Source organism: Apus apus, chromosome 3 (assembly GCF_020740795.1).
Source record: "Apus apus isolate bApuApu2 chromosome 3, bApuApu2.pri.cur, whole genome shotgun sequence".
NCBI lineage: Eukaryota > Metazoa > Chordata > Aves > Apodiformes > Apodidae > Apus > Apus apus.
This window is the reverse complement of record NC_067284.1, coordinates 84,823,815-84,846,559: the sequence shown is the minus strand read 5'-3', so window position 1 is coordinate 84,846,559 and position 22,745 is coordinate 84,823,815. Positions and strand designations below refer to the sequence as shown.

General features: G+C 38.6%; 1 protein-coding gene across 11 annotated transcripts in view; it reads left to right on the top strand.

The window, feature by feature from the left end:
• MTR (5-methyltetrahydrofolate-homocysteine methyltransferase) overlaps window positions 1-22,745 on the top strand; it is a 57,983-nt gene that overhangs the window by 16,438 nt on the left and 18,800 nt on the right. For 8 of the 11 annotated variants that reach the window (XM_051613860.1, XM_051613863.1, XM_051613862.1 and 5 more), the window contains exons 6-21: window positions 64-170; window positions 2,096-2,155; window positions 4,403-4,497; window positions 8,446-8,546; window positions 8,867-8,928; window positions 9,697-9,764; window positions 10,831-10,907; window positions 12,052-12,164; window positions 13,556-13,696; window positions 14,344-14,529; window positions 15,114-15,293; window positions 16,962-17,078; window positions 17,179-17,319; window positions 19,890-19,979; window positions 20,638-20,790; window positions 21,348-21,455. In XM_051613860.1, the coding sequence (XP_051469820.1) occupies window positions 64-170; window positions 2,096-2,155; window positions 4,403-4,497; window positions 8,446-8,546; window positions 8,867-8,928; window positions 9,697-9,764; window positions 10,831-10,907; window positions 12,052-12,164; window positions 13,556-13,696; window positions 14,344-14,529; window positions 15,114-15,293; window positions 16,962-17,078; window positions 17,179-17,319; window positions 19,890-19,979; window positions 20,638-20,790; window positions 21,348-21,455 (1,799 nt within the window). Of the gene's footprint in view, window positions 1-63; window positions 171-2,095; window positions 2,156-4,402; window positions 4,498-8,129; window positions 8,330-8,445; window positions 8,547-8,866; window positions 8,929-9,696; window positions 9,765-9,793; window positions 10,522-10,830; window positions 10,908-12,051; window positions 12,165-13,555; window positions 13,697-14,343; window positions 14,530-15,113; window positions 15,294-16,961; window positions 17,079-17,178; window positions 17,320-19,889; window positions 19,980-20,637; window positions 20,791-21,347; window positions 21,456-22,745 lie in introns of those variants that run through there. The other 3 variants (XM_051613866.1, XM_051613867.1, XM_051613869.1) reach the window with 3 other exon arrangements.

Genomic DNA, 22,745 nt, shown 5'->3' with positions numbered 1-22,745 from the left:
ACTTAGGTGATAGTCTAGAAAGAGATACCTCCAGGTGAAATTACCATAATTCCTGTTTTACAGCTTTTGATGAACTGGTTGAGGCCTATAAGGAACAAGCCAAAGGACTTTTGGATGGAGGAGTTGATATCTTGTTAGTGGAAACTATATTTGATACAGCTAATGCGAAGGTGAGACTCCTAGAAAAAAACACTCAGTAATACAAGTATTTGGTGTACTACTTAGGGAAATTCAGCTTGGTAAGACCTTGTAAGAGCTATCAGCTACTGCTTACTAAATACATGAAAAGACTCTTCAGTCGATAGTAACAGGTAGAACGCAAGGAGATGTTTTTTAATGATAAAACAACCTTTTCCAGAGGCTTTCCTTTGCCTTTTACTCTGTGCCATTTATATCCTTCTAGCTGTCTGTGCCAGCTGTCCTTTTATTCCCATAAGCTCTGCTGTACTGGAAAACATCTGCAAATGCAGCTGATGTTTGTATTTTTCAGTGTAAGCATCTCTGTCCATAGGATGCTTGTTCATGCACACTGGAGAGTGAATGTCCAGTGTATCTGATTGTATAAGTGGGAAGACTTGTGGGAAGGTCCTGTAAAAATGTGGTTGTTTTTTTTTTTTAAGTCTGACACTATGCCACCAGCTTTAAAAAAAAAATTAAATTGGCAGTAGAGTATTAGAAGAGTAAAATAGAAGGAATAAAATCTTGGAATATACCACAATTAATGTGATTTCGACACCTCCTTCTTTATCTAGTAACTACTTAATGTAGGTGCTGGAGTTGTTAGGGTGCTTGCAATTTTATGTGGAAAAGTCTGGCTGGATATGCACACAGCCTTTTGCCGTAGGCTGATAAATGTGTGCAGTGGCATGACTTGTCCTTTGCAGATTTGACCAGTCGTCATGAAGGTTTGGCTAGGATCCTGTTGGTTTAACATGGTGCTGAACTCATGGTCACATGCAGCTCTCATGCCCTAAGGAGTAGGGGCCTTCCAAGGGGTCACTGCAGTCCTTACGGTTGAAATTTGTGGTGGTTAGAATCCTTTGCAAACTGTGTGTCTAAACAAATTCAAGGGCAGTGAATTAGTTTTGGGTTTCAGAATAGTTGTTTTGTTTGGCTAATGTCCTGGTTTGAGCCAGGATGAAGCCAATTTTCCTTTTACTGATTTTTTTTTCCTTCAGTAAGCTTTCTTTTAACTAGTACCAGAGTATTCCAACAAAGACTGATAACAGTGGAATGTTTTTCTAACTGCTGGTTCTTCAAGGTCACATATTTACTCTGCCAGCTCAGACACTACGGGGAGATCTATGACCCCCCCGTAGGAAGCTGAGTTAGACAGACAGCAGAATTGGCCGGAGATATTCCATTCCATATATCTATGTAAGCTCAGAGGAAGGTCAGAGATCACAGAAGACAACTTCTTTCCTGCTTCTTCCCTTCTTTTCTGTCCGTGGCTGGTGTGCAGGGAGGACTCCGTCCATCCATCACCGTCGACCCTTAGGCTTGAGCTCTCCTGACCCTCATCACTCTCTGCTTTCTCCAGCAGCAGCTCTGGGATTTCTCAGGACTGGTCACAGCTCAGGAGAGTGCTGTGGGAGTTGCTGGGGGTGGGGGTAGACGAGAGGCTTTTGCACGTATACGAACACACTTTTATATAATCATATATATTTTCTTTTATCATTAGTGTTTAATTAAAGCTGTGTAGTTTAGTTTTCAATCCAGCCAAGTCTCTCTCTTTTTCTCTCTCTCCTTCCCTACCTGGGTGGGAGGGGTAGGGGATCGAGAGCATTGTTGTCGGACCTGAGTCAAACGGTGACAACAATTTATTGGCGCCCAACGTGGGGCTCGAACCCATGAACCTGAGATTAAGAGTCTCGTGCTCTACCAACTACCATTTTTGGTAGTTCCTTTCTGCTTGTTACCAAATGTGTTTGGAACATTGGAAGATGTTGGGGGTAAGGGTAAAACCTTAGTGAGTTCTCACAGGCAGTATGAGGTAGCAAGTTGCATAAACAGCCACCAAACCACACAAACAAAACCAACAAACTGAAGAACTCTTGAAATGTCCATTAATGTTTTGCAACTTATTCTTCTACAGGCAGCTATTTTTGCACTCCAGATGTTGTTTAAGGAAGAATATGCTCCCCGACCCATATTTGTAAGTATATATTAGTAATTTTTTTTACATATACTTAAGTTTGATTTGGGATCTAGCTGAGATAGTAGTTGATGAAAGCATTTTGAAATAAAGAAGTAAGTGTCTTGGAAGTGTGCTTTTTCACATGCTTATGAAAAAAAACCCCTCTTATGCGAAGAGCTTTGTGAAATCAGACTTGGATATATCTGTGTCTAGCTTATCAATCTGAAGACTAAGGGATAACTTCATTCCAGTGTGCATTCATTCTGATTATTTCCACAGGAAAAGGTCTGACCATGAGTTTTTTTTCAGGCTTGCTGCCCTAATGGTAATAGAATCCAGTGCTTCAAGGATGAAACTAAGCAAATTCTGCCATTATTTCAAGTAGAATATGGGTGGCCATTTCAAGTCAGAAAAGATCTGTCTAACTCTGTATTCTTTCTCTGACATGTCTTTTTCTGACAGCTGGGAGTCATGAATGCGTAGGAACGAGTATAGAAAAAGTATAAGCATGTTCTGAAAATTCTCGTGTATTCTTCCAGTTTGCTGCAGTTTGCAGCCCAGGCTTTCTGGTTTGTAGTTTGTATCTGTTCATACCCTTTGGTTGAATGTGTTTAGTCCTTCCTTGAACCTATAATCAGACCTATAATCCTTGGACCCAGGCATTTGCAAAATAATCTGTCTGTAACTTTGGCAGTTTCTGAATGGGCTGGTTTGAAAGTTTGCTTACTTTTGGACTTCTAGTGAGAACTCCTTTTGTGCCTAACTATTTGTCTCTTGAAAGTGACAGTGCAGAGCAACTGTTCCACCTTCCCTTTGCTGTGTGATCGTGGCTTTTGTAGTCCTCTGTGAGAGCCTCTTTTAGTCAAGTGTTTTTCATCCTGAAGAGTCCTTGTCTGTTTAGCTGCTCTATACCATTCATTCATTATTCTTGTCACCTTTTTGTTTTCTGCTTCCTCGAGTTAGAGGGGAATTAGAATAGCATACAGCAGTCAAAGTGCAGACATCAAGGATTTTTATGTTAGCCTGGTGATGTTCTCTGCCTTGTCCGTTTCTTTCTTTGTAGTTCCTGACATTTTACTTTACTGCTAGTGAGCTTTGAAATTGCATTCATAAAACTTCCTTTTGTTACTCAGATTATTTTCTTGAGCAATAAAGACTAGCTTGGAGGTGTCATTATGTAGAATTTTTCTTATGTTCTCAACTTTGTACTTCATCAGCAGTGAGTGCCCACTTTTTTATCATTTGAGTCAGCATTGAGAGTTATCTGATTATGTAGATTTGGCTTTTTGTCTTCATTGTCCAGAACAGTGTGATCAGTGAGCTTAGCTGCCTCTTTCTCTGCTCCCTTTCCAATTCAGTTATATTGAGAAGTACAGCCTTTAGCACAGCTCTCTCTAGAATTCCTCTGGTCACCTCCCTTGACTGAGTAATTTGAAGGGAAGTAGTATCAACATTAAAGTTAGTTTCAGAGTAAATAATGGATTTACCTTTGCATGGGGTGTTCTAAATTCATCTTCTATAAAAAAGATTTGTAGGCTTTGGAAGGCTTTCCTGGCTCATTCACATGTCTCCTGAATTCTCCACTTTATAGTTGTTAGTTGGGGTTAAGATTTTATTTATTATTTGCACATCTCTCTGTGTATAATACTTAAGAGGTATGATTATACAGGTTAAGACTTGATCTCCACAATGAACTTGCAGCATCTGATGTTCCCTTGTGGCAAAGTGAAGAACTTGTTTTTAAGGCCAGCCCCACCTCTCTCCCACCCCCCTTAACCCCCCCAACCACCACCAACCAACCAGTAGTGAGACCTGAAATAACATAAAGGGGGAGGGAGGATGAGTGGGATAGGACAGGAGCTGTGACTGCTGATAGCTGCTTAAACAGGTAACCACTGCAGATTGATTCAGAAGCCATAATCAGAATGATACTATGGTACTAACATGTTATACTACCTTGCTGCTGAATGGCTGGTTCATGGTAGTTTTCTGGTGGTTTGCACACACACCACCCCCACCCCCCCACAAAGAGGGTGGAGAGTGAGAAAAAGAAGAATGGTCAAAGGTTTCCCTTTTCCCCTAGCTAAAATATTTAAATATTTATAGCAAGATAAAGGTTTAGTTTTTATGTTTGGGTTGTGTCTCATCACTTTTGAGTGCAGGACAGGTCCCTCTGCTTTGACTTTCAGTAGTTCAGCCACTTAACTTATTGTTTTTATTGTTAATTTAATTCTTCTCCTTTCTACATGTTCAATTGATACTTAGGTTTCTGGAACCATTGTGGATAAGAGTGGGCGTACCCTCTCGGGCCAGACAGGAGAGGCATTTGTCATTAGTATTTCCCACAGTAAGCCACTTTGGTAAGGAAATGTATCTTTCTCTTAGTAGGTTATCTGTATATTGTGATTCTTTTATATTTTTTAGCCCCTTGCTTACAGCTAAATGGAAGCTATACTAACTGTGATCATATTAATCACATATATTGCTAATATTCTCTGCTGTCATTTCCTCAGTAGAAACTCTGTTTCCAAAGAACACTGAATTTTTAAAACATTGCTCTAAATAATCTGTGGTTTTGTATTTACATCAGCTACTGAAATCACAGTGAGGTCAAAGCACTAAAAAAAATAATTCTGAAACGGTAGTTTGCCTTCTCCTGTTGTCTCAGATTATGCAAGTAGCTAATTCATGGTATGAACAGGGTTTACATCTCTTTCTTAGAGGGTAGCAGTGCCAGCCCAGAATGTTTCAGGGTGACCTGAAAGAGCAAATAATTAGATTTCATCACAGTATTCTTTTTATTGAACTCTTACAAAAATATATATATTCCCTGAGTGTTTTTCTCAAGGATGTGCATTGTTGTTTTGAGAGCTCCTGATACCTCCATTTACTTGCATTCTTTTCTGTTCAGGCAAGGAAGTTGAACTAAGTATGGGATTATAATCTGTGAAAATGCTTAATATAGCAGATTTTGGTAATTGTGCAATTGTGAATACCCTTCCCTGTTTCTCTGTTTTTCTGAGTTTTGATGCCCTGTTCTACTTCATCCTTGCCTCCTCTTCCCTCTTTACCATTTCTTCACTCTTGGTTCTTCAAACAGAAACTTACACTGGAAATACATGTTTTTTTCCTAGAATATTTTAACTTAAAATTTAATTCACTGTTAGGAGTGCATGCCACGCACATTGTGATGAGCTATTGTTTGTTTTTACAAGAAAATTCCAGCTAAAACATGCAATCTGTCATCTCAGTAATACAAAAGCAGAAGACTGCATCCACAGTTTTCCTGACTGCCCTTGAGGCTCCACTTTCCCAGAGCAGACGGTGCTCCAGAAGTGACATATGGATCCTCTTGGAACAGGGTGGTAGTTGACTCCTTCTCTCAGCATCACAGCCTAGTAATCCATACTTGGCATGAGTCTCTCTCAGATAATTTTGCTTGTAACTCTTGCCTCTGAAGAGGAAAGATGGGCACTGGAGCAGAAATCAAGAATTTATTAAACCATATTTCATAAAAGCTATCTAATTGGTCTGAATGCTTAGGGCCTGTTTCCCATTTATGCAAAGGCTACTCTACAGCACAGTGGCAGAAGGGTTTTGGTTGTGGGAACAGATTGCATTTAATGTTGTTGTTGCCAGGTTGGTACAGAGTGGCCGCAGGGTTGCAAAAAAGCTGATTAGCAGTAGTATCCTAGGGATCACGTTACACGTGTTCACCTGTTTTCGTTTGGCTTTTGTATGTCCTGCTTAGGGTGATGAATTGTCCTTAAGTCAGTTTGGTTTAGATCCCGCTGTAGAGAGTGTGCGCTTTTTGTCTGGTTGGTACAGATGATAGCTGAGGAACCAGGGAATTATGCTTACGAAGTCCTGAAAGGTGTGTGGCAAGCTGCTTGCTATGAAAGCTGCTCAGATGTGGCATGAGTTCCTTTTGTGTCATTTTGGCTCCTGTGATTGTTTCTATTGTGGTAGTGTTAAGACGTGCACTGAGTTTAGGGACCTCGTGGTGTTTGTTCTGGTTCCAAGGGCACTCTGCAGCCACAGCTTTTACAGGAGCTGATGCATGACTGCTGTAAAGAAATGAGCAAGAGAGTAAAGTGTTGTTCCAAGATGAGAGTGTGATGGCTTTTACATTAGAGTAGTAGTGATAGCATACCAGCAATCTGATTCAAGGCTGCAGACTTTTGAGGTATGGTTAACATTTTGCTTTTCTCAAAAGTTTTATTTCATGATACTGTTGAGTATCAGAGGGAATACTGGCCACAGAAGCTACTTTTTGTTTCTGAATTAATACGTGTGTTTGAGCTTAGATTAACGTGGCAATTTTGAAAGAGGTAACAATTGGATGGTGTCATGCTTATAGATGTATTTGTCAGTGGGAAATTCCCACTGTTGTGGGAAATCATTCAGTCTGGAGGGCCAGTACCCAGCAGGTCAAGTGAGAACATAAAGAAGTGCTTGTTTGGTGAGTATGCTGGCTGCTTTTACAGTTTCTGTCTGCCCAGGTGAGGTAAAGAGAGTGCCAGGTAAATTTGTACTCAGAATCAGAAATGGATATTAACTGTAGAAAAATGAAGTGAAGCTTCCTAATACAGGAGAGAGCTTAAAAAGAGAGGCTGGGAAGTGTGAGCTGGAAGCTTATAAATTGGTTTACTTAACGGTAATAAATATCTTGTATTCATCTGCATTTGCTCAGGAGAGTTTTGTTAACAACTCTTACCTTGCTTTGCTTTGAAAGTCCTGAGGGATAAGCCCCCACTTTGAAGGAAACTGCAGAACCTCATTGCTGTAATTGTGCATTCAGATCCAGGGGATCTGCATGACAGGTTTCAATGTGGGTTTACACTGAATAGTGAAATGAGAATGAAAGGGTTATTTTAAAGTTTTCCTGTTTAAGTAGAATGACCCATATGAGATGCATTAGAAAAAGTACATCAAAGATAGTGCTGGCTGTTTGAAAAAACAAACATGTATGCTTCCCCCACCCCAAAAAACCTCAAAAAAACCCTCCAACCCTCCCAAAAACACCAAAAAACCAAACCTAAGCTCCTGGAAGAAGAGGGTTGTGTGTTGTTTGGTCTGAGTATGTGACTGTGTGATATTCAAGGCCCTGATTTTGGATGTTGCTGTGAGCCCCTCGCATCTCAAGGATTTGTCATTCTGTCCGACAGCTGAATTGGTATGTGACTACCTGTGCAGTTACCAAGCCCCTGCCCGCTCCTTAGGAGCAGGAGCAAAGGCAAAAAACATTTTGGGTTCCCAGTCATGTTCAGGGCTTTATTGCTTTTGGCCTCTGGGAAACTAAGTGAGCATATAGGCACTTTTTAAACTTAGATGCCTCTGAGGCAGCCTTTGTGGCTTGCTTAGCTGGGAGATCTGTTACCCATTCCTGTTTCAGTGGGTTAGCTTGCATCCTTTCTGAGGCCATTATTCCAGGGAGGAGTGAAGTTTTTTTAAATCTTCCTCAGAGGAACACTGTGAGCATCTTTCACGTTTTGCAGTGCTCCTAAGGTTGTTTCTAGGACAATGTAGAGGTCAGGAAACATGTAAAAGATCTCATATACTTTCTGAAAGAGAAATTTCCATTTTTGTTACCAATGTAGACATTTTGAGTGCAAGTCACATTTATGTATCTGTCACTGAATGAAAGAAAACATGATTGTACCTTGTGTACTGGTAAAATTATCTAAGAAGTTTATTAATGCAAAAATACTTCTGCTATAGTGCTGTCTAGGTTACTAAGATGTAGCAGAGTCAGTTGCCCAAGCAACTGCTGGGCAAGCAGTTGCCCAAGTGCTGCTCTGAGGCATCTTGGGGGAGACATGGTTTTTGGAAGGCTAACCTAATTTATGTTTAATTTTAAAAGAAAATTATCAGTAAGCAGCTTAAAGCAGGTCCTATTCTTTCAACAATTTTCATACTTTTTCCTGTAGTACAAGGCTTCTTTCCAGTCTGTCATTCTCATTCCACTTGTTCTTTCTCTCACCTAGAAAATACAGAGACGCCGTGTTGCTGCAGGTGCTGTTAAAATGCTGCCACTTTTCCTCCTGGATTTTGAAACGAAATCTTGATTTACTCTTCCCAGTTCAATTCCATTCAGTCCCCTTCCCTCTTGCACTTTTCTTCCACCTGAGGGTTCTCCTTTTGCAAAGCCTTGATGCATTGATGATGGTGATTAAAGAAATTGGAGATCAGGTTGGTTTTGTTGTAGATGATTGTGAGCATTAGCAGTTACCAGCACTAACATTCATCTGTTTTGTATGTGAAGGGTGTTTTAAGCTTAAAATATCTTTTGAAAATTTCTTTTCCAGTATCGGCTTAAATTGTGCACTAGGGGCAGTTGAAATGCGACCGTTCATTGAAACAATTGGAAAATGTACAACAGCCTACATCATCTGTTACCCCAATGCAGGTGTGTGTGTGCATGTGTTCCTGTGCTTACAGGCAGACGAAATGTAACTAAACCCTTCCATCTTGTTAGCAACAATAAAGTTGAATTAGGTTGAAAAGATGGTTGTTTTTAGTATTAAAAATAGGTTAATAATATTTTAAACTCCTGAAAGTAACTTCTCTTAGCTCTGGGACAATGAACCCAGAATGCTTTCTTGCATGGGTGATGAGGCAATTTAATCCTCATACAAGTGTGTCTATTTTAAATATGTATTTTATGGAATTTAATACTGTGTTGTGGGCTTCAAACAAATCATAATACTAGATAAATTGTTTTTCAAGGTCTTCCTAATGCTTTTGGTGGTTATGATGAAACTCCAGAAGTAACTGCCAAACATATAAAGGTACGAAATTTCTTGTGAATGTGTCATATCTGAGATACTTGTAGATAAGAATTCTTTGCTTGTGTTTTATGTGTATTTATTACAGTACTGTGATGTGGGTTTTTCCTCAGATGGCTCTATTATTTATAGACAATTTGCTGAACGATAGTGCTTTTCAAGGTTAGGAAAATCTACTTAGGAAACTCTGAAAATCTTAATTGCTTTCCTGTCCTACACTAAATAGCTTTCCTGCAGCTTGATCTGTGGATTTTACTCATTTGCACTCCTATATTCTTACTTTTACATTTGGGAATGCCTGAAAAGTCACTTTGTATGAATTAGCAGAATTTTACAGAGTTGTGTGTATAGACACTGCTGGTGGTGGTGGTATTGCGGTGCAGGGTGTCCTTCCATGTGCCACTTGATCTGTGCGAGATAGAACTGTGTGGCTGAAGCTGCAGTGTGTCAGTAAGGAGACAGTATCTGCTGCATGTTAATTCCCTTTTATACTACAGTATGACTAGTCTTTTCTTCTAGGGCTTCAGTATAAAATTAGGCCAGTGTCAAGTGTAGTTTCCTAAAATTAGGTGTTGAAATTGCTGGTTAGCCTTGGGAATCTCAAAATGAATCCTAAAGTAATAGTACTGATGTTTTTTAATGTAATGTTTTTCTTGTGAGCTCCCTGAATTGCTTTACATATGGAGAAAAAAATAGATTTATATATATATATACATATAAAAATACCTTTCATTAACTTGAAACTAAATTGTTTTTCCCTCCCTTTTACAGAATTTTGCTTTGGATGGTTTGGTCAACATAGTTGGAGGTTGCTGTGGTACTACACCAGCACATATCAGGTACCTCATGCACTACAACTTAAGGTGCACTGGGAAGTAAATTAAGTGCTGCTTTTGTGAAGCACTATTTCATGTCTTGTCTTAGTTTCCTGAAGAGGAGGATCACTTGAATGCCAGTAGCAGCAATATATGGAGTAGAAATAACCTGGCTTTCATAGTCATGTGTATTGTGAAGAACGAGTAGAGGCACAATTCAAACAAAGATTGTACCTCTGCTGTTTTGTCATCTGAAGTAGTTTTGTAATTACTCCTCCCTCTTGATAGCTGGATAGAGTAGACTTCCCAGCTCTGCTCCCTTTTGCCGTACATTCTTTTTCTTTCTGGCTCTCTTTGTCACAACGTGAAACTTAAGATTTCATTTTGATGGTAGAAGGAGGGAGAGTATGTGAGTGTGGGGAGACAATATCTGAAGAGGAGATCTGGGTAAGTTGTACAGCTGGTGCTAGTCTTGGCCAGTCAGAAGGAGTGTTTCATATCTTTCTGCCTGGAAGAAGGTCAATGGGAAAACCTCCCTTTTTCACCTGGCTCAAAAGAGAAGGGACCCAAGTGATTAATTTTACCCTGATAAAAACTGGGAAGAGGTGATAAGTGAAGACGTAGAGAACACTGTGTGTTGCTCCTACCTGGCACGAAGAGAAAATGGAAGTGAACACCATGAGTCATTCCAGCATCTGAGAAATGCATTTCAGCAGAACAGTCATCACTTGGCTCTTTTGCTGCAATCAGCAATTGCTAAGCTCAGCAAATCATTAATATGGTAAGAGTCAGTGTGGTTGAGGGGTGGTTCTGATATTCATCAAGTATCTCATTGGCATAGTATCTCACATTTTGTATTTGATAAATCTTTAGCTTTGTACATTCCCTGCAAGTAGCTACTGTAGAATCTTCTGGGAGTATGTTTTTGCCTTTGGCTGTGCAAAGTGAAACAGGTTAGTTAGTCTTGTCTGCTACAGGGCTAAATTAGAGATGCAGATATATGTCTAGTATGTTCTGTTTGAGTCTTGTCTGGAGTGGTTTAATTTGAACTGTAAGCTCTACTCTTTACTTTCCTCCTTTTGTAACTCAGGAAAATTGCTGAAGCTGTGAAATTCTGTAAGCCTCGCATTCCACCTTCTCTTTCTCAAGGATATATGCTGCTGTCAGGTAAAATGAAGTGTAACAATTTGAGCTTTATAACTCATGTAATCTTCCTCTATAATTCATGTAATCTTACTTTATAAATCTATTTGCTGTTTTCTGCTGATCAGAACAGCACTATGAGTTTCTGGTTCTACCCAAATGCAGCAAGCGTATGGATATGTAACCAGATCTTAATCTTACTGCTATGGCCAAATAATTAATGGAGTTTTTTATTACAATCTTGTGTAATGTAATCAAGCCAGCATATTTTACTGTGCAAGTCTCAGTCACTTTGTAATGGTAAGTATCTTTATCCTCACTTTGCAACAAGAGAGGGTTAAACACGGAGACATCCAAGTAATTTTACTTCAGTGGATGGCAGAGCTGGGACAATATCTCTGTTCACCTGCTGTGAGACAGCTGGCCTGTGTTGCCTCAGATGTTAATCCAGTCATACTAGAAAAGTGTTCCACCAATTCACTCAGGTCTAAAACATAGTTTGTATTAGCAAAGTCTTGGTCTGTGTGTTTCTCAATCAGGCCTTTGGAACACATACCCAAGTAAGACAGTACCTTGTCTTTGGGCTGCTATTTTAATCTCAAAGTCAAATGAATGTAGCATAAATTAAATAAATAATGATTGGCCTGTGCTTTCCTGCATTGTCTTATTCTGGTCTTTGATAAGATTTGTTTGCCTCTGAGTTGCCTATTGCACAGAGGTCCCACTTGCCTCATTTCTCTGAACTTGGGTACGTGGTTAAGAGCTGACATTGTGTGTCAGTCAATTCAGTGGGCTTCTTCTCTGGTGGTGGTAGAGTCATGAGATAATGTAGTTGGAGGCTGAGAGAAGGTGTGCATGTATGTACATACATATAGGTGCCCAAAGAGTTTTAGCTTCACATCATTTTATATTGAACAGATTGGCTGTGGGTCGAGTAAATTATTAACTCTCATTGAGGAAGGACAGAAACCTGTGATGTGTGTTGGCACTTGTTTCATTGCATTTTTTTGCTACTTACTAGATTTGTGCACATCCTGCTGTGCTGAGAAATCACAATTCTTAAAGAGATAGACACCTCTATTTCACAGTTTAGAAAAGGGCTTTTGTCTGTCTTATACAGTGCTTTCTTTTCTGTTTTTACAATTATGTTCAAAAATATCTTTTTAAGGTCTGGAGCCATTCAGGATTGGGCCATACACCAACTTTGTTAATATTGGTGAACGCTGCAATGTTGCAGGATCACGGAAGTTTGCTAAACTCATCATGGCAGGCAACTATGAAGTATACATTTTAACAATAATTGTTCTAGCTAACGCTCCAATTTTCCATTGCTTCATTGCACTGTCTTGTTAATTGTTTTACTGGCACAAACCACTACTCTACATGTTACAAGAGTAAGAAAACAAGGAGAATTTACGTCCTCACTACCATTTGTTTCTGTGCTTACCAACTCCTAATAATTTTATGAGAAGGGTTACAAGGGCTTTTTGGTTTTTTTCCTATAACTTCTGACAAGTTACAGGAAAATAACTTGGCATTTTTGAATTAAGTTACACAACTGATGATGGCTTATAAAGTGTCCTGCTCTGTGCTATATCTGGGGGTGGATTTACAGAGAAGGGAGGAAAGAAAGGTGTTGTAATCCCTCCTTCCAGCATTAGGATAGATTGTACCACTGTGTAGCTCTCACTCTCTTTCCCTCCCTTCTCCAGACCTGGTTGAGCATTATGGTTGCATCTAATCTTTGTATACTTTGATCACTAGCTCCAGCCTGCTACATGAGAGTTGCTACAGGAAAAGTTGCTTAGAAAGTAATTGCTTTCTTGAAGCAGCTACAGGACAGAAATTAAAAGGCTGGAGGGCTCATGCTTTACTGATGTAAATTGTTACTATGACATTCAAACAAACAGTAAAGTGAGGTTTCTTGAGAGCTGAGACTCTGCCCCAGAGTATGCTCTGCTGTTCTAGTTGATAAAATCAAAACTAAATCCGTGGCTTGTTTTTTAGGAAGTCTGACTCATAAGTTCTTTGAAGTCATATAGCAGGTTAGATGTACTAACTAGAGACAGATTGTTAGGGACTACGAGCAACTGAAAGTTTTTTTTTTTTGGTCTCCTCAGTCTGCATAGTGACAAAAAAGAGAAAGCAAACACACATGGGTGTTCAGATAATGATGAGGGCAGGAGAGAAAACTTTAGTATTTCCTTTTTAGCACTTGGCTATTACTCTGCAGTTGGAAAAAATGCTGAACAAACTCAAAAAATTAAGTACTCTGTGTTATAAAACAGCAGAGCTTGTGATGCAAGACCCTTTTTCATACCATCACAGACAGTGCTTTCCTGTAATCTTGTGAAGTCAGAAGTCCTTGTTACCGTACAAATCTTAAATTAACTTAAAAGTTAAGCGTATGACCAACAGTCTAAAATTGATGTCACTACCGGCACATTAGCTTGCTGGTGTCATGTTTTTGGGAACAAGTTAGTTACCAGTTGTGCCATACTAGCAACTTCTGTATGATGTACCTCACAGACTATTTCCTTATCCTCTTAGGGAATGTCTTACACATTTGTAAATTGTTTGCTGCATGCTTATTTTGGAGAAGTGAAATGTTATCCTGATAATAACTAGGCTTTTTTCTAACTGTTGTTTTGGTTTTTGACATTCTTCTTTAGGAAGCCCTGAGTGTAGCCAAGTTGCAAGTTGAGATGGGGGCCCAGGTTCTTGACATCAATATGGATGATGGGATGCTGGATGGCCCTGCTGCAATGACCAGATTTTGTAACTTGATTTCTTCAGAACCTGATATTGCAAAGGTTGTAATTGAGTCGCTCCATAGCACAATAGAGAACACTTTATTGAGTTGGAAATTGCCTTTCAGAAAATTTTGATATTGTCTTATTTAATCAGCTTAGGTGCTTAATAAGTAGATGTATATGTCCCCCAAGAGAAAAAGGTATTATAATAGGGAAGGCATTTGAGGGAAACAGGTTTTAACATTCTCTGTCTGATTTCAGATAAATAGATGCCAGTTCTTCTGGTTGGTTAGAAAAGCCGACCGCAGGTTCCTTTTGCAGCAGTTAGGAACCAAAATCTCTATATTGGCAGTGCATAATGGTATTGCTTTCCACAAAACTTAAAATAGCTATGGATATAGGATTGTTTTAAAAGATACTTCAGCAAAGTGCATTGTCTGAAAATGAGTATGTAATTCTGAAACCTAAGACAAACCAGGGAGAAATAGAGGTCTCCACATGAAATGTGATGGGGTTGCCATAGAAGCTATTCAGTTAAATTTGCTCTGACTTTTAAAGCAAAGTGAATCTACAAATACCATCTGGAGACTTTTTATTAATAAATATTGATTAATGTATGCATTTTTGTGTCCAAATGGGCAAAGAGCATGTGGAACTCTGATTCCTAACTTCTATGTATTCCCCTGGTTTACTTCTGTTATTTGCAGGTGCCATTATGCATTGACTCCTCAAATTTTTCAGTGATTGAAGCAGGTTTGAAATGTTGCCAAGGGAAATGCATTGTAAACAGCATCAGTCTGAAGGAAGGAGAGAAAGACTTTTTGGAGAAAGCAAGGAAAATAAAGTTGTATGGAGCAGCTGTGGTTGTCATGGCTTTTGATGAAATGGGGCAGGTAAGTGTCACTGTAAAGGAGAGGTATTTTTCTTCTTGAGTGCAAGTCTTTCTTGCTCTTGTGCAAGGCAAAGTTTTTTTGTTTCATTGACAGAGCTGATTCAAAGAGGTCTATATGGTGTTAGCAGTAGTTTTGACCCTGATATGTAAGCATTTCTTATGGTGCTCACGTATTTGGGGAATCCAAGTACTGCTGTAAGTGCAGCTCTGCTAGCACAAGAGCATGTTTCTTGCTGTTCAGTCATGCTGAACTTCTTCATAGAAGAAGTTTTTTAGTTCAGAAATTTGAGTTTTTCAGAAGGGTGGAATCTTTGTGAATTAATTTAGTTATGTCAGGAAGCACATATTTAACTTTGCATAGCACGGTGAAGTGTTGGGGAACAGAATTGGTTTTTAATGAGTTGAGCCAAATCTCCAGGAATAATTGTGTTTATATTTTTAATACAAAATTCTTATATAGTCCTTTTCTAATATTAATGATGTTCATATTCTTAGTTTTGAGTCACTGAAACTGTAAATGATTTCTGGAGAGTTTATTTTCTGTATTGTCGTAAGTTTCATGTCAGAATTATTTTTCTCTGCTAGGCAACAGAGACAGAAACCAAGATTGCAATCTGCTCCAGAGCATATCACCTCCTTGTGGAAGAAGTGCTCTTCAATCCAAATGATATAATATTTGACCCTAACATCTTGACCATAGGAACTGGAATGGAAGAACATAACCTGTATGCCATTAATTTTATCAATGCTACTAAAACCATAAAAGTAAGTTATAGGCTTATTTTAGGTGGAAGTATTTTGCTGAGATTACTTAAAAAGCCAAACCATTACAAAACATAAAAACACTGCCCATCCCAACCTACAACAACAAAACACTGTTGCAAAATGATACACATTTTAAATTAACAAATTAACTGTTCCTTTCAAGTGCAGCCATTCCCCAGTATTGCTGTATTTCCAGTAGAACTTCGAATAGTTCTATAAATAAGTTTCAATCCCTTATCTATACTGTAAATGTCCTTTATTAATTTAAACGAGGTAACAATAATATTCATGTTCTACCTAAAATGGCCTCTTTGAAGGTACGTGAAAGCTGCCATTTAAAACTAGTAAAATTCTGTTACTGTGGAAGGGATTTGTGCTGGAACGTGACTTTTTATTTAGACAAAAATGTGTTTAAGGAAGTACAGCAGTGAAGAGCATCACCTGAATACAGCCAAGGCAGCCACACTGTTGTGTTTAACAAGTCAACAGATTGGTCTGGAGATGCTGTCAATAGCAGTCTGTCTTTTAACATCCTACAGGCAATTTTGGCACCAAAGGGCTTCTGAAAGAGAGGGTGCACCCTTGAGGTCAGCTGCTCAGCTGAAGCCTGCTCCTGAGACAGGCAAGCAAGGCAGGTTTGCTGATCTTTTTTCCAGAGCAGTGGTGGATGAAAGAGCCATAAGTAGGTTTGCACAGGGGAAATGTGGAAGGCTGTTGTGTGAGGACCGATATGTTTAGAATAGCACCTATGACCCTGGAAACCATGGCAGTTGCTTACATATGACTAGGCTGGATCTTTTCTTTAATTGTATCTTTTTCTACAGAGACAAAAATTGTCATTGTCAATGTCCTTCTTGTAGTGAGGGTCTCAAAACTGAACACAGTATTTGAGGTGTGGCCTCACTAGTGCTGAGTACAGGGGCACAATCACTTCCCTAGTCCTGCTGGCCAAACTATTTCTGATACAAGCCAGGATACTGTTGGCCTCCTTGGCCACCTGGGCACACTGCTGGCTCATATTCAACTGGCTACCAATCAATACCCCAAGGTCCCTTTCCACTTCTTCCAAAGGCCGTAAATCTTTCTTTTTTTGCCTGACTCCCAACCAAAGCTATCTCTTCAGCCAAGACATTTGTCTTTCCTGCCAGCCCATCTTTCAGCACACAGAGACTCCAGCTTCTGAGCCTTGAAGTTTTCATTCTTAGAGAGTGTCCAGTCTTCCTGGTTTTTATGAATTTGAGTAACAGAAGGATCTGAAATAGGGAAGAAAGAAAGAGTGCAAAGCCAATGCACCAGAGCTCACGGGGGCAACTTCACAGAATCACAGAATCATCCTGGTTGGAAAGGACCTTGAAGATCATCACGTCCAACTACAACCTAAATCCACCAACCATAACCTAATACACCCATTCAGTGCTTAAACCATGTTCCTAAGCACTACATTTTATATTTCTTTTAAACACTTCCAAGGATGGTGACTCCACCACCTCCCTGGGCAGCCTGTTCCGATGTCCAACCATTCTTTCAGTAAATAAATTATTTCTAATACCTGGTCCAAACTTCCCCTGGCGCAACTTCAAGCCATAACTTGTGTTATAAAGTGAATGCTTTGCTTAGGCTTTTGTTTTGGAAAGTACTTTTCTAAAAGTCTATGTGTAATTCCTACAGGAAACCCTTCCGGGAGCCAGGATAAGTGGAGGTCTTTCCAATCTGTCCTTCTCCTTTCGAGGAATGGACGCCATTCGAGAAGCAATGCATGGGGTGTTCCTTTACCATGCAATTAAGGTATGATATTTATGTAAGACTTCTAGATGTTTGTACTTTGCAGAAATGCAGTGCTATTTCTGACAGCCCTGGTTGGGGGGTTTTGTTTGGTTTATTTCAGTGTGGCATGGACATGGGAATTGTGAATGCTGGGAATCTGCCAGTGTATGATGATATCCACAAGGAACTGCTACAGCTGTGTGAGAATCTAATCTGGAACAAAGATCCTGATGCGACAGAGAAACTTTTACATTATGCTCAGGTAACTTTCAATTTTAAGCTTTTAATAGAAGTAGCTTAGCACCTGAGCTTTAACACCTCCCTGCTGATGACAAACTGGAAGAGTCAATCTAACAGGGAATGTTAGAAGTTACTAATAATTCTACAAGTGATTCAGTTATATTAATACAAACTAAAACTGTAATTTATTAAGCCTCTCCAGTTGCATAGGTGCCTTGAAAGATCCTGCAATGGAGTGTTCCATATGCTTCAGGAGAAAATGCTGCATAGGTATTCTTTTTTTAAAGAACATATGCAAAACCAATAAGAAGCAAAAATTTCCAACCAAACTTTCCCCAGACAAAAAAAACCCCTTACAAACCAACAAAAAACCAAACAAAAAAATTCATTGTGGGAGACAGAGAGTAAACCTGTCTCTGATTGTAACGGTTTGCTTCAAGTATATGTAACAGGTGATGTAGTTGGGGGAGTCTCACACAGTGTTTCTGCAGAGAGCAGAACGTGAATTTAAATGGAGCATGAAAAGTAGAAATGCAAGCGGATGAGAGCTCCCTTGGGGTCTAGAAGTTTGGGAAGCCATGATTGGAATCTCTGCTCTAATTCATGGTGGTAGTTTTATTGTGATAGTAAAATAGCCCCCAATTGCAAATAAAGAAAAAACACAAACAAACCCAAAAAACCCCCACAATACTCTCGATTCAAGCCTTAAAAAGCTCTATTAAAATTTAACATAAAATATTACAACTTCCATGTTTTCATTGGATGTAAACATCCTGATTTACTTGTCATCTTGTGAGAGTCCAAATAGGTAGTCACTTAGAGCCAATGAGAAGGATTATTAAATAAGGTTGTGGAGTTTGAGGCGTATTTCAAAATATTTATTCAGACCTTCCTTCCTCTGATATAGTGAAATTGAGTGGCTCTACATTCTTTTGTCTAAAGGCGTTTTTTAACACAGAAGTGTGTTAATTAGTCAGTAAGTGCATATGATCCTTTTATTTATAATTACTGCAGTTTATTTGGCACAAAGAACATAGATTATACAGTACCATTTCAAGTATTGCACCTCTAATAGAGTGCCAGTGAAGTTGCCTCCTAGTTCCCCCACGTAATGGTAATGTACTATGCCAGGTGTGTGAATGCTAGACCTGTGGGGAAAAATGAACTTAATCCTTGCAGATTTAGGAGATCAGTCTTCATTTGGAGTTTGAGATTAATAAACATCTTCCATAAAGTGTACAGCTGGCGCAATTCTCAAATTGAAATATTGTCCCATTTATGGCAATAGGAGTTCTTTTTCCAAAAGCAGTTTTTTTCATCCTCAGCATGCAGTATAATCATCTTGGTTTTAAAAATCTGCATGTAGTGCTTGCCACTACGATCCTGCGTGCCCACCCTACAGCCTCATGGGTTATTTTTAGGTTGAAATGGTGACCTTGCCTAAGTGTAGCCTAAGAAGCTGCAGAGCACTTCACACCTTTACATTGATTCCCATAATGGCTGAGGTAGGAATGGACCTCTGGAGATCATCTGCTACAACCTTCCTGAAGAGCAGATTGCTTAGGGCTGTGTCCAGTTGGGTTTTTAATATAACTAACGATGGAGACTACAGACTCTCTGGGCAACATTTTCCTCCTTCTTTAATTCCCTTTGTAGAAACTAGACCAATGAGTGGAATAAGGTTTGGCAATGAGAAGCTGTTAAGTTAGCTAACGTTGGTATAAGCATGAATGAAAACTTGTTCTAGTTTCTGTTCTCATGAGTGAGATTTTGTTTCCATGACTTTTCCCATGGCTCTGTCTTTAAAAACTTGATGATGATCATTCAAAAAGTATAGAAGGAGGTTCTTAAGGACCGAAAGATGTTGGATTATGTGGAATAACTGAGGGAGGAAAAGAAATTACTTGCCTGAAGGGTGGTGATTGAAGTAATGTATAGCATGAGTCTTCCTCAGGTGGGTGCTTATGAGCTTTCTTGCATTGTGAAGCCCTTTTGGCCTTTGCGTTCATGGCAAAAAGAAGTGTGAGTGTTAGGCAAAGAGAGCATGTGAGGGGTTGGGACAGTCTGTGTGCATGAGAAACAGTAGTTCTGTAGGCAGCCTGATTGCAAACACATCTGTGACATGGAGTAACATAACCTATTCCAGCAGAAACTGAATTAGTGCCAAATTAATTAGAATTTTAAAATGAAGTGTAGTGTGTGGGCCAGGAATCAATTTAAATTATGTTCCCAAAAGTAAACCCCTTAGGATTAGTCATTTCATAACTTTTAAGAGTGTGAAATTATTAAACTGCTTCCTCTTTTTTTTTTTTTTCAAAAAAAAAACAACCTTTAAAAAAAAGAATTTTGCTTGTTTGTGTTGTTTACGTTTTAATTGCGGTATATACACTTTGGGATGTATATTTCCTTAGTGTCTGTAATACAGCACAGGTGTTTACAGTATGATTTGCATGGATATATAAAAACCTTCTGAATATTTTCTGAAAATTGCTTTATGAGTCAGTACTTGACATTATCTTCACTTTTCTAAATGTGGAGTCTGTACTTGTACTCTTATGCTTGCAAGCTCCTATGGATGTCTTTCCTCTTCAGAATCACGCCCAAGGAGGAAGAAAAGTTGTACAGACTGATGAGTGGCGGAAAAGCTCGGTGGAGGAAAGGCTGGAATATGCTCTCATAAAGGTGAATCTGTGCAGAAAATTAACCTAGCCATCAGGTCTCAGAGACATGATCTCATCTCAGACTTTGAGGGACACCTATGGCTTTTTAAATTTTTAAATTCTACAACTAAAAAGCTATTAAATAACGAGGAATAATATATATAATTAATATATTTAATGAACTTCAGAGAAAAAGGTGGTGATTTGTCTTCAAACTTCACAAGTAGAAGTCTTTGACCCTTAATATTCTATTCTGCTGCTATTGGTAGTAACATCCTGCTTTTACTTTCTCATGTATTGCTTTTACTTTCTAGTGTGTTGCTTTAACTTTCTAGAGGGTTTTTTTGTCCTTTACTAGCAGTGCACTGAATGGCTTTTGTGCTGAGGAATCAATCTTTGAATGTTTGTTTGTTCTTATTATACAGATAAGAAAAACAAGCCTGTTAATACTGGGGAGTCTTCTTTTGAACAGCTTTATATGCTGAAGATATTTAACCCTAGGAGCTACAGTGTTTTGTTTAAAAACCCCCACTATTTTAAATATACATTGGAGGTATTCTAAAAGACTTGCGGTATCTAAAGTATCTGTACTTTCATTGTAATTTTTTGGGGGGAGAAGGCAAGTAAATAAAAGCTGTATTTCTAGCAAGATAAAAGCTTCTCAATTTTTTTTTCCCCAGGGAATCGAGAAGTATGTCACTGCAGATACAGAAGAAGCAAGATTAAATCAGGAAAAATATCCTAGACCTCTAAATGTAATTGAAGGGCCTTTGATGAATGGCATGAAAATAGTTGGTGATCTTTTTGGTGCTGGAAAGATGTTTCTGCCTCAGGTAATGAGAAAATAATTCCATATATTTTCCTATTTTGCAAAAACTAGCATTGTAAACCATAGCCAAAACATTCTATGCTGGCTGTTTTTTCAGATACAGCATGTGAATTGTAAAAATTCAGGTTCAGTCCTATTTTTCCTTTACTTTGGAACTTGGCTTTCTTTATGGAGTTTTACATGTTTGTTTTGTTTCTTCCTCAGTGTTTTTGCTTCATTGAAATGCAGTGTTTAGAGGAAGGGAGAAAAAAGAGCCCTATAAAAATTGCTGTGTTTAACACCTCTGAAATCTAGGCCTGTTTGTAGTGCTGTAGTGCTTCTGCTTCTGTTGTGAGTGGTGCAAGAAGTTGCACTAGCAAAGCAGCTGTCATCTGTAGTCCAGTAGGGCCAGCCTGCTACTACAGAATGCTCTGCAAAGCTGGAATCTGGATTTGCAAATGAAGTTTATAATGCAACTAAGTGTATTGTTTGAATGGATACAAAAGAAAACTATGAGAAATTAAAGGCTATTCCTATACCTGATCTTTATTGCTAATTCCCATCCCCCTTTTACCTGTGCAGGTGATAAAGTCTGCTCGAGTTATGAAGAAAGCAGTTGGCCACCTTATTCCCTTTATGGAAAAAGAAAGAGAGGAAAGGAGAGCTGAAAAAGGCAGCACAGAGGAAGAGGCAAGACATGGTTCTTTGTGTTGTAACTCTTTCAAAGCACTTCATGACAAAAATTGAAATTATTTTTCGCTAATTACATTTATTCAGCTTTCATGCTGCAGAGTTGATGCAGTCATATGGAAACTGACTATCTTGGCATAATTTAAGTAGGTCTGAAATTACAGTGCAGATTTTGTGTAACTGTGCTTTGTGTGTGTCCAAACTGTTGTTAGAAGTTTCCCGATGGATGCCGTAAGCCTTTTTAGGTCCCTTATACCAGTGTTATTTACTTCTTGTGGTTTTGTAGGCATTTAATTCTAGTGTTACTTATTTATGGTACTTCTAACTTTATGGCAAATTTTGCTGCTTGCTTCTACTCCTTCTATCCTCAGTGAACTTTGGAATTCCTTTTTGCATGTTCATAGAACAGAATGCTCATTGCATGTGTTACCATGAATTATTTGCAGGGTACAAGTGCTTATAAAAACAGGGTCTGAATATGGTTGTCTTTTCATATGTGTGTTTTTCCACTAGTTTCTAAAGACTACTTTTTATGTACTATAGAAAATACATGTAATTGAAAATATCCAGTGATTTTCAGATCCTTGTGGGCCTCTCCTCTAAAGCATTTTCTGTTTCACAGCCAACAGTTGGTGATGCCTGAGAACAGTTTTATCATGTACTCTGCATGTACTGGAAGTAATTTTTTCAAATTTGTTTAATGGAATATGTGAAAGGATCACTGGAAAATGAAGACAGAGGATGTCCCTTGTTTCTTTATACTGAAAAGATTGTTTGGTAGAAAAGAGAGTTCAGATTAATTGGACAAAATACCCTTTTAAATACTCGTCTGCTGTTTTATACTAAATTTATAATGTAATGTAATTTTATACTAAATTTATAGGTGCTTACAGTTTTGGTTGTTAAATATTTTTCTTTTCTTTGTCTATCAAATTTAGGTTTGATGTACATTTATTTTTCTTTACTCCTGTGGAACCTTACTTTGTCTTCATGAGTTCTCAGAGACAATAGCTATTATTAGAATCTGGTATTTAACACAAAACAAACAAAACAAGTAAGAGTAGTCAAATTTCTCTAAACTGTGATATTTGTGTATTCCCTTTGGTTTCCCTTCTGTGGATTTTTGAATGGTTCCTAATTCTTCCTTTTCAATCTTCTTATGCTCAATCTTTCCATTTGCTGTGGATCTGTTGTGTGTCCAGCATAAATGTAATGAATGGAGTAAATGATTTAGAGAGAAAAATGCCCTGATAATCAAACCTGACTAATCTTAATAGAAGAAGGAGAATG